The sequence below is a fragment of the Microtus ochrogaster genome, chromosome 1, assembly GCF_000317375.1.
Source record: "Microtus ochrogaster isolate Prairie Vole_2 chromosome 1, MicOch1.0, whole genome shotgun sequence".
In the NCBI taxonomy this organism is placed as follows: Eukaryota; Metazoa; Chordata; class Mammalia; order Rodentia; family Cricetidae; genus Microtus; species Microtus ochrogaster.
The window spans coordinates 78,886,044-78,898,323 of NC_022009.1; the positions used below are offsets into that span (position 1 = coordinate 78,886,044).

Below are 12,280 nucleotides of genomic sequence, written 5' to 3' on the forward strand. Positions count from 1 at the left end.
TCCTGGTTCTTGTCTCTATTTTTTATTGATATTTATTGAGCTCTACATTTTTCTCTGCTCCCCTCCCTACCTCTCCCCTTCAGCCCTCCCCCAAGGTCCCCATACTTCCAATTTACTCAGGAGATCTTGTCTTTTTCTACTTCCAATATAGATTAGATCTATGTAAGTCTCTCTTAGTGTCCTCATTGTTGTCTAAGTTTTTGAGGGTTGTTATTTGTAGGCTGGTTTTCTTTGCTTTATGTTTAAAAACCATTTATGAGCGAGTACATATGATAATTGTCTTTCTGGGTTTGTGTTACCTCATTCAAAATAATGTTTTCTAGCTCCATCAATTTTCCTGCAAAATTCAAGATACCGTTATTTTTTTCTGCTGTGTAGTACTCCATTGTGTAAATGTACCACATTTTCCTTATCCATTCTTTAGTCGAGGGGCATTTAGGTTGTTTCCAGGTTCTGGCTATAACAAACAATGCTGCTGTGAACATAGCTGAGCACATGTCCTTGTGGCATGATTGAGCATCCTTTGGATATATACTCAAAAGTGGTATTACTGGGTCTTGAGGAAGGTTGTTTCCTAATTTTCTGTGAAATCACCACACTGACTTCCAAAGGAGCTGTACCAGCTTCATCTTGTCTCTCTTTAAACCCAGCCTCTTGGTTCTGCCCTGAAACCTATCACCCAGAACAACAGGAATTTGTCCTCTCTCTTCCTTGGTCACAGTGTCTCCCCTTTCTTATAGCATTTGCCACCTTCCTGTATCTGCTAGATGTCCCTGATTGTCTCCCACTGACAGATTTGTTCACAGACATCAGGTATCTTACCGAATGTATCCCTAGCTTTACCAGGTAAACGTTACACACTGGTCACAGCCTAAACTAAGCAAGCCACCGTTTTCCATGGATGGCTGGGTGACTGTGTTTGGATCTACTGTTCCTTTTAAAGAATGTCTGCCACATCCATCCTGCCATAGAAAATGACATGAAAACTCCTCAAGAAAACTAAGTAGATGCACTGTATCATTTCCGCATCTTTTCCTGAATGCCGTGGAAGGGAGAACTCACGTGGTATCTGTACACCCACGGTCACAGTGGCACAGTTGAAGGCAGATCAATGCACTTGTCTATCTACATGAGTGTATAGATACAGTAGAATGTCACCGAGCTTTGCAAAGTGAATTTCTGATACATACTACCACATAAAAAGACATTCTGCCGACGGGAGTAAACCAGCCACCCATGGCCAAGTGCTGCAGAGATCTGTTTACTCGAGGTCTGTAGAAGAGAGACTCTCATAGAAGCAGGAAGCAATGTCTGCCTGCCATAGCTTGAGGGGTGGGGTGGGAGGGGCATATGTGAAGGGCGGAGCTTCAGGTAAAAACAGAGGAAAGGTTCTGGAAGAAGACAATACTGGTGGTTCTACAGCAGTGTGAAGACAACTCCTTGAGGATGTCCCTGATCCTACAGAGCCATAAATCTGAAAATGGCAAAACGGGTAAAATGTGTATGTGTGTTTTTCCACAATAAAATCATCAGGGAAGGATGCTGAAAGTCTCTTAAAGGAAGGGCTATGTGTACCACCAGTGATGCTGCCTCCGTTGGCTGGAAGTAAACTAAAGTGTCACAGCACAACTTGGTGGTACTTTGATATTCAAACTCTGTGCTGCAGTCATATAAAATTACTGGGTGAAAAGAAACACACACACACACACACTTTATATATAGCATATGTACACTTGTATATAATATATATTCTAGAAAGTAAAACTTCATGATCACGTGAGGCTTTTGTTTTCAGTTTGGAATATGTATATTGTGTATACATATATATAAATTAAAATTTAAATATATACATATATATTTAAATTTTAATAGAAAACAGGCATTGTGGACTAACACAAATTACATTGGCAATAACTTTTTACTTAAAAGCATACATCTAGACATCCATTTCTCTTACTGGTCTCCAGAGAAACAGAGCCACTGAAATACACAAGCATATAAGCAGAGATTTACTAGGAGGGTTGGGCTCGCCCAGGTGGAAAGACTGGACCTCTCAGACCCGGTGTCTGCAAGCCGGAGCTCTGAGACCGGCCATGGCTTGGTTGCTGTGAAGTCCAGTGGCTGACGACAGGGAGTTATGGAGAGGAACATGGGTGTCCAGCTTCACAGGTGTAAAGGATGTGCCTACCTCTGCCTCTGTGCTCGATTTTCAGCATTCAGTGGACCGGGTGATGACCACATCACTGGGAATCAGTTTCTTTGTTCAGGCAGCCAGTTCAAATGCCGTTCTCTTCTACAGACACACTCACCAGCTCTCAAGATCATGCTGTACCAATTCCTGTGCATCTCTCCTAATCCAGTCAACACGTAAAATTGAGCATCATACCCTTCTGCTTAAATTACTGTACAACTGTTCCCCTGTGAGGTCACACCTTAATCTATACTCCAATTACTGGGAATATTTCATAGCCACAGAGATTATGTTGAGATTAACAATACATTTCTCTGTGCAAAGTTACCTGCTTCTGAGTAACAATGGCTAGGTGAGGTGAAAATTATAATTTTATAACTTTAAAATTATAAACTTTAAATTTGATAACTTTAACAGAATACACATTTAATTCTACTTTGGGCTTAAGTCACTTGGCAGTATTGAGATCGACTGTGCATAGGGCAGGCTGAGACTTTAGATGTGTAAGCGGAAATACCCAGGTCAGAGCATCTGAGCCTGACCCAATGAGTTTTTCCAAGATTTGGTGTTTGTGAGTGTAATATATAATCCGGCTATTGGAAAACTTGAGCCCAAGTCTGTCGGTTCTGCAGGCCCCCAGCTTCGGCTTGATTGGCAAGAGTCAATGGAAATGAGGAAGCTTGCAATCTCCCTCCTTGACTAGGGCAGCCACCTTTCTCAGGTCGCTAATTCCTTTCTGCCCCACTCACTCAAACTCCTTACAGAGCCCGAATAGCAAATCCACTCTCTGAACCTTATAAATCACCTCCTGACCCTCCAGCCTTACCACCCACGTCCAGACCCACAGAAGAGCTGTGATTGTTTGGATGCTGATAATTGCGATGTTTGTGGGCCCCAGCACTGCACCAGAGACCCCTTCGCTTCTGTTGCATCCTGTTCTCTCTACTCTTGAGTGGCCCATTTCCTCTTAGTGCTCTCAGTCAGGAGGCCTACAAATGTTTATTTTGTAATTATTAAAGAAAAGGCAGTGGCTGTTTGGAGTTGCTGCTGGATTTGTGCCTTTAAAATAAAGCCTGTGGCAATAAAATAGAAAAGACCTTAATGTACCCTGAAAAAAAATGACATTTATTCTTTTATATTTGGTCCTTGCTGAGCATACTGAAGCAGACTCTTGAAAGATTATCCCTAAAATATACATGTATTTTATAATAAAATATACATCATATTTTACTCCTCTACCTCCAACCTGGCTCTGGGTGTTTTCATACATACAGAACTTTGTCAAACACTAATTCTTCATTTATGAAGGAACATTTAAGAATAATTGTTAAGGAATTAAAATACCCTACCTCCTAGAGAATTAACAGCTTAATCATGGTATATGCACACACATATGTGTTTCTTTTTTTCCTTTCTGGTTAAAAGTTATTTACACATCTGTGCCTAGGGTTAAAAATAATGAGATTCAACTACAAAGATGAGTAAATAATATATAATTGTAGTGTTGGAATTTATCAATTTAGAGTGGTTGCCTCCATATTCGACTTTCTTTTGATCTCTTATAGACATATTGTTATTGACTGCAAATGTCTCAGTATTTTTGCTCATTGGAATGTGGTTTGACAGATTAATTATATGTTATCAGGCAGTTGAAGATCAGGTAAAGATATGTGGCCACAAGAGGGATGCGGATGTCTTCGAGCTGTTCCTTTCTAAAAAGTAAGTGTGCTTTTTTGGAACAACACAGAGGGGTATCAGTTATAATCTTTTATAAAGGCAAATGTTTTCTCATTACCTCTTCTTCAAGGACTGGGTGGGTGACTGCAGTCGGATCACTTTAGCCCCTCTGGGAGTGTACCCCTTACACTGGAGAGAAAAGTGCTATTATTTCATGCTTGGAAAGCATGAAGAGGTTGTTGAGCCAAGCTGACTAGAGGTGATCTTGGGATGTTATGGAACTTTCCTGCTAGGACTATCGCATTGTAAAACTAATAGAACACGAGTCAAATATCAATTTTAGAAAAGCGGTGAGTGATTTTTAGTATCATTATGTCCCTACCAATACCCGTTACTTCTCAAAAGCTGCAAATATTAACTCAGTAGGTACCATTTTACTTCATTAAGCAATCCTACCCTTGTGTAATAATACAACCTATTTCAGGCTGATTGTGACGTGTAGGAGAATTAGAAACCACAGAGGGATCTGGCAGACGGCAAGCACTCAGTTATCATGAGGACAATTAATATTATTGCTATTGTTAGGAATATTAGCCTATTGTTCCCATATAATAAAAACCATTATTGTACGATAACCCCTAAAACCACTTATATTAATTTGTTAGCAAACAGGAAAAATCTTTTCCTTTACATCAAAGAGGCGTTCTCCATAACACAGAAACCCCAGTGTCTGCAACAGACCCCAGGGACAAGAGCAAGAGGAAGCGATGCATACAGTTGAACTCTGACCACACTGTATTTCCACTGGCCACTAAGAAACATCCTGCATGGCCACTGTCTGCATTTTAATAGCAACAAAACTGCTCTGATTCATATGCATCTCTCCAAATTCATAGGTTAAAAACTAAGTCCCTAATGCAGTGGTGTAGAGACGCAAGACCACTGAGAGCTGATTGACCCTTGAGAGCTCTGCATCTCATTCACGGATTAATGGTGGAGTTACCAGAATAGGATCGTTGTTTCAGGAGTGAGTTCTCATAAAAGCAACTTGGCTCCCCTGCCCACACATGTCTTCACCATGTCGTAAAGCAGCAAGAAGGCCATGCCACAATGGGATACGACTCAGCATAAGAGTGGATAGATAAAAAGAATAGATTCAAAACATTGAAACATTAAAAAGAGTGACCCTTGGCTATGAGTGATTAGCAGTTTTCTTACCTAGAAGACAACAAAGTAGGGGCAAAAATTATTTCACAGTCGACTTGCATACACTAGGCAAGCTGGTATTTTGCTTAAGTCCCTGTTGCCTTTAGAGCTACAGTGTCTTATCAATGTCTCCTGGCAACTCGTCAGTACAAGCAATAGCATCATTAGTAGTAGATTTACATCTCCTGGTCTTGATTGGCCTCACCTTAAAATGTAACAATTGACTATTGACTCACGGCAGTCTTGTGCTTGAAAGTGTTTTCAAAAAAATGAATCACTTGGTCACATGATGTAATAAACAGATTTTCAGCACTGATATTACTACTCTAAGAAACCTGATAGGGATGGCTGGACTCATTGATACGATACTCATGGATTAAAATTTATTGGAAATTCCCAAAGTGAGACTCGTACTCAGAACTTGTTTTTATTATGTCGAGGGAAGAGAGTTGAAGTTGACACGCTACCATCACAAACTATGCCATGGTCAGGCTATGCCATGTTCTAAGGACCCCTTCTTAGAGAAAAACGTGTCAACTACAAAGAGAGGGGATGCATTAGTGCTGTTCATTCCCCATTGAAAGTAGCTTTGGAGAAAGCAGGTATTTGTTGTTGCATCAGGGAAGCTGTGTGTGAGAAGGTACAAAAATCCAAAGATGGTGGAGACGGAAAATAAAGGAAAGAGAGGAGCAGATGCTCTTTGTGGAAAAAGAAGTTAAGGACTATAAGAAGAATGAGAGCATGAGAAGAAAACATTTTGCAATGCCAGATCAGGTAGGGGTCACCCACTGAAGGCGGTGATGTTGTGGGGAGCAGGAGTTTCATTGGAGTCAGAGTGGAGCCCTGTGTGTTACCTCTTTATAAAATCTTCCCTGTTACAACAGAGTCCTGGCACGCCTTAAATAACAGAACTTAGCTTTACCAGAAAAGGGACAAACTGACATCATTTAACTTCTGGTGGATCACGGAATTTCCATTAGTGCCATTAAGAAGTGGTATAGACAAACTGACATCATTTAACTTCTGGTGGATCACAGAATTTCCATTAATGCCATGAAGAAGTGGTATATCTGGAATATAAGCGTGAGGAAACTGTAAAATAAATCAAGAATGTGGAGCATTTGGCTGGCCAGTTGTCTGGGGCTTCTCAAATTGGAAATATGCTAATGGGGAAGAGCTTGGCAAATGTCAACTCAAGATGACTGGAGTTATATCAACTGAATATAATATAGAAATATGATAAGACATAAACGAACTATAAAGGAAAAGTAGGTGAGTAGGGTGTGGATAATTTATTACTTGATGATTTACATCGCTGAATTAAACTTAATCTCCTTAGGTGTGAAAGTGGTATTATGATTTGCAGAAAAAAAATAATTTGGAATCTATGGATATTGAACTATTTAGGAATGAGGGTAGGGCTTTCACTCCTAAATCATAAGCCTCATTTTCAAATGACTCTAGGAAAATTACACACACACACACACACACACAAAGTGAGGAAAATAGAGTAATATATTTTTTACAGGTTGTGGGCAAAGAGATGGTGTAGCAGTCAAGAGCGCACAGTATTCTTGCAGAGGGTCTGAGTTCAGTTTTCAGCACTCATATCAGGCAGTTCACAAGAAACAACTCAAATCATGATGCAGTTCAGAGACACAGCCCCTGGACTGGAACCTGAGCTGGAATCCCTAAGCACCAGCCTTCATGGGACCAGAAGGCACCATGCACGATTCCCAAGCTGGAATCTCTAAGCACCAGCCTTCATGGGACCAGAAGGCACCATGCACGATTCCCAAGGAGGGAGGGAACCAACAGTCCTACCCAGCTGTGACACCTATCAACCACTCAACAACCAACTTTGAACAATAACCCTAAGGGTGCAGCAGTGGCAGGCATACCTTGGTGATAAGCTCAGCTCTCTATCTGGACTTACTACACACTCAACAAATGGAAGACCATGCCTGGTAATGGAAACCTAGCTAACTCCTCAGTGATAATGACATCATAATTATTGGAGGAAAATTTACAGCCTGTAGTTTACTAAAAGAGAGCAATCCCTAACATCAATCTGTAAACATTTGTCCTTAGACCCACAGGTCAGTGCAGTCTTCCTTATCAAGGAAACTTCTCTTTGCAACTGATGGAGACCACAACAGAAAACCACAACCAATTGAATTTCACCATTGTGGAGCCCAGTCCCAATGTTATTCCCATACCTAAGACTCAGGGAATATGGCAAAAGGGGTGGGAGGATTGTAACAGTCAGAAGACTGGGAAGTTTGCTGTTTAGTAACATAATACACGTACAATGACAGGTCCTGAAAAAGAGGCTATGAATTTGAAAGAGAGCAGGAATGGGTATTTAAGAGGGCTTGGAAGGAGAACTGTTGTCATTGTAATTTCAAAACAAGATAGTCTTAAAAATCATTCTGAAAATCTATAATTGTACCCCTCCTCTTTTCTTAGACTGATTTTTTTCCTATACAAAAGCAGTAAGAAGGGCTTGTTTTGTTTAGAAATATCATTTACATGCTTTGAAACTTTTATCAGGCACGATGGTTCACATCTTCAGTCTCACCTATTCGGAAGGTTGAGGCAGGAGGATTGCAGGTTTAAGGCCAGCCTGATCTATACAGGAAGACATTGTCTCATACAAAATCAGAAAAGAATTTAGTTTCTTGAGGTTGCGTGACAAGTGTAACTGTGAGTGGCTGGGAGTTGCACACACCTGTAATCCCAGCACTTAGAAGGTCAAGGAAAGAGTCCTGAGTTCAAGTCCCATCGGGGCTATGTATAGATACTGTGACTCCAAATACATTTTAAAGTTTAAAGAGAATTGTGAGAGATGTTGCCAGAATGAGTTCATCTCTGTAATAGAGTAGTATTTTAATACTACCACTGAGTGTTTATCACGTGTCCTGCATACTATGGATTCTGCAAGGTTTGAAAGAGGAAACCACATGCAAGCTTAAATGCTTGATAACCAGAATTTCTACTCTAAGAACTCAAAAGTGATCTGAGAACTCCCAGATGGCCATCTCTCCTCAGAGATGCCACCGTCTGTCATCAGCTTGTCTGTCCTGTCCACATCTGTTGTGTGAGCACATCAACCATGCTAACCAAGGCTACCTGGATGGTCAAGAGGCCCAACAATTCAAGACAGGTGGGCAATGGAGTCACCAGGAGATGAGTGAGTCACAAAGTCCCCTCCTTATCTCCAGGTGCCTGATGTCTCGCTACAACAGGACCGATGTCCAGTGTTCCCTTCATCTTTCCTCCCTTCCCAATCCCCCGAAAAGTATTTTAAAATGAACTGCCATAGTAACTATGACTAATGAACTTTATTGGCAACACAAGCTTTTGAAATGATGGACGTTTGCCATGAGAAGGTAAGTGTGCCAACGATTCTGAAAGGATAGACAGGCCTTGCTGGTCCCTCCCAGCTAGCAGTATGGCCAGCCTTACCTGAAAGCAAATGAATTGTTGCTAATATTCATGGTTTTTTTTTCTTTCCAGGGAACTGACAGAGATTGTTGATCTTTCTAGATTTAGAAATTTAAAATATTTATGGCTCCACCATAATAAGGTAATGTTATGTTTTATCTTTAAGTTACTTAAATGTCTTAATTTTATGCTTAATTTAATGGAGCTAATATTTAGAATATTAAGGAATATTTGTACCAGATAAACCTCAAATAAGAAACACACAAGCCAATATATGTATACGTGGTTCAGAGATATCAGGTATCTATCTATCAGACATCTGCACATCTGGTATATTGAATAAAACAATGTGGGAGATTCTATCAGGTCACAGTTTTAATTTTGCCTCCCCAGTTCTGTGAAAGAAAGCTTGGGAGCCACATCACTCCTTTCTGAATAATACAGAATCTTACAGCTCATTTGGTCAATGTCTTAGACCAACTTCATAAATAAAAACATTTTTCATACATTGCTCTTCCTTTACAGACAGGCAAACACATACCTGTGCACACACACAAAAGTGTGCCTTGCACACACATGCACACACATGGGTGCAGAAACAGACACATGTACCCTGCCTTGATGAGATGAAAATTATATCTCCTTGTTGAGGAATTTGTTGTAATCATGTTTCAAAACATTTTACTGGCAATTAATGTGACCATAGTGTGTGTGTGTGTGTGTGTGTGTGTGTGTGTGTGTGTGTGTGTGTACATAAACATTTTACTTACCTATTCATCGGCTATGAATATTGTCAAGGTAAGCTTAGGTATATCTCTGTTGGTATTATTTGTTCTCATTTTTTGATCAACATAGCATGGTATATTGTGGCTGACTGGGTTTCTTGATGGAAGCACTCGTTGATTAGATTATTTGTCCTTTTGGTATTTAACTTTTTGCAGGTTCCGTGTTTTGTATATTGGCACTCTGCTGCATAGCTGGCAAGGGCTTTTTCTCACACCAGTCTGTCTTTAGCTCTGTGATTATTTCTTTTACTTCACGTTGTGATTATTATTTTCTCATCCTATTTGTAAATTCTTGCTAATATTTCTGGAGCTATTAGAGTCCTGTTCGGGAAATCATTACATATGGTTCTATCTTAAAATACGTTCCGTGTGCTTTCCTCTTGTTTTACATTGAGAACTCTGATCAGGCCAGCTTTTCTCCTGAGCTCTCACACTCAATTCCACAGATGCCTGCACTGTCAAAGGAAAAGGTGTCAGTGAGCCCAGTTGTTAGTGAAATGAATTTAGCTTCATCAGAAAGCATCAGGCACCACACAGCCAGGTCTCTAACTTTAGGGGATAATTCTCCAGGTCAGAAACGCGATCTACAAAGCTTCCATTAGAGGCTGTGGTTTAGAATTAAGTGCTACCAGCCTGCTCCCTCCTGTCCTGCCCTCCTAGGAATGTCCTCAATGTGGTGCTCCCTCCTGTCCTGCCCTCCTAGGAATGTCCTCGGTGTGGTGCTCCCTCTTACCCTGCCCTCCTAGGAATGTCCTCGGTGTGGTGCTCCCTCTTACCCTGCCCTCGTAGGAATGTCCTCGGTGTGGTGCTCCCTCCTGTCCTGCCCTCATAGGAATGTCCTCAGTGTGGGGCTCCCTCCTGTCCTGCCCTCGTAGGAATGTCCTCAGTGTGGGGCTCCCTCCTGTCCTGCCCTCCTAGGAATGTCCTCAGTGTGATGCTCCCTCCTGTCCTGCCCTCCTAGGAATGTCCTCGGTGTGGGGCTCCCCCCTATCCTGCCCTCGTAGAAATGTCCTCAGTGTGGGGCTCCCTCCTATCCTGCCCTCCTAGGAATGTCCTCAGTGTGGTGCTCCCTCTTACCCTGCCCTTGTAGGAATGTCCTCAGTGTGGTGCTCCCTCCTGTCCTGCCCTTGTAGGAATGTCCTCGGTGTGGGGCTCCCAGCTCCTTCCAAGCAAAAGAGCAGAATCAACCAACACTCCATCTCAAACACTAATTCCAGTTAACTAGTCAGAAGATGGTGTTCAGCCTTAAGTGTGGCTTTCCAACAGCCAGGCTTTTGTTCACTGTCCACTGATATCTCAATCTTAGCATTTTAAATTTAGATTTCCAAACACCAGCAGTCAAAAGGATGGCAATCTTTTCCCGCCAGTGAGCTGCCTTTGTGCCGAAGTCCATGTTCACAACACTGGCTCTTTAAACAGCGATGTTTATGAAAACACTTCAGTATGTCATTGACTTTTTTTTTTTAACCAACTGGGTGGAAATGGAAAATGAAATTGCTTTCAGTATTAACTGTAAGCATCAGTCTGTCTCTTAATCTTGAAATAATTTCTTGGAGGAAAGACATAAAAATACCTCCAAGGCTCTGGCAGTGAACAACTGAAATGGAAAGTAGATGTTCCACTTAAGGGTATTAAAATTCAAAACTCTCCTAAGCACCCTGCCAGAACTTATCCTGGGTCACAGCACACGACCTCTGATTAAAACAAGATGGAAATCTCCAGGCACGGCAGCAGTGACTCATTCTTGTTTGCAGTGTGGTCCCTGGTGGCGGCCCGGTTTGCAGTGTGGTCCCTGCTGGCGGCCGTTTTGAAAGGCAGACGTACAAATGTTGCACCGTGTCTAAGGGGAGAGACATGATAGGATCTTTGTGACCTTTCTCTGCTCTCTGTGAGCCGGGATTGTCCGAACTCCAGCCACCCGCTGCATCTTCATACAGTGGTCCCACAGAGGCAACGCACAGAGAGGAAGGGGTTCCATGCCTGTCGACATTTTCTTTCTTTTTAAGAGGGTGAAGCAGGGTGGACTGCAGGGAGAGACTGAGGCCTTTTCTTCTACTTCTGTTATGTGCAATGGACAGCGTTCTTTTTTAAATCAGTTGCTTTTTCTCGAAGGAACACATGGTGCAGCTTGTGTTATGTGGAAAGGTCAACCCTTCGGACGTGTTTTAACTGCTCTTGGGATTGGGGAATGAACTAAGCTAACATGAGTTTTCTATTGATTGATGATTGAGTAGGTCCCCAGATCGCAGAAATTTGGGCGATGTCCCTCAGATTTATTTGGCAATAAGTTTGGGTGTATGCATTCACCCATTTGAAAACACCTCACCTTTTCCAGAAAATAATTACAAGAACCCTCCCTCCTTGAATATAGGAGTTACTAATAAACAAAATCAACCATACGAGTCCCACATATTTTATGCTTTATGAAGAATTTCTCTTACCTCAGGGACATTAACTACAATACTTTTGTCAACTTTGTTGACTTACATTTTGTTAAATGCTTAAAACATAAAAAAAGAAAATTGACACAAATAATCAACATAAAGCTCACTGTACTGCTGTGAAATCATGTAGATGAGCATTGTATACCTGGTCTTTACTTTTTGAAGGGGTTGTTTTACATATTTGGGTCTTTTGCCTACATGCACAAATGTACCGCATGCATGCATTTGCAATATGTACAGGTGTACCACATGTGTGCAGTTGTCTACATGCACAGGTGTACCACATGTGTGCAGTTGTCTACATGCACAGGTGTACCACATGTGTGCAGTTGTCTACATGCACAGGTGTACCACACGTGTGCAGTTGTCTACATGTACAGGTGTACCACATGTGTGCAGTTGTCTACATGCACAGGTGTACCACATGTGTGCAGTTGTCTACATGCACAGGTGTACCACACGTGTACAGTTGTCTACATGCACAGGTGTACCACACGTGTGCAGTTGTCTACATGTACAGGTGTACCACA

General features: G+C 41.6%; 1 protein-coding gene across 2 annotated transcripts in view; it reads left to right on the forward strand.

Moving 5' to 3' along the window:
• Lrrc72 (leucine rich repeat containing 72) overlaps positions 1-12,280 on the forward strand; it is a 40,915-nt gene that overhangs the window by 2,039 nt on the left and 26,596 nt on the right. Inside the window, exons 2-3 of one of the 2 annotated variants that reach the window (XM_005343848.3) lie at positions 3,837-3,910; positions 8,594-8,663. In XM_005343848.3, coding sequence (XP_005343905.1) covers positions 3,837-3,910; positions 8,594-8,663 — 144 coding nt within the window. Of the gene's footprint in view, positions 1-3,836; positions 3,911-8,382; positions 8,467-8,593; positions 8,664-12,280 lie in introns of those variants that run through there. The other variant, XM_013347707.2, reaches the window with a different exon arrangement.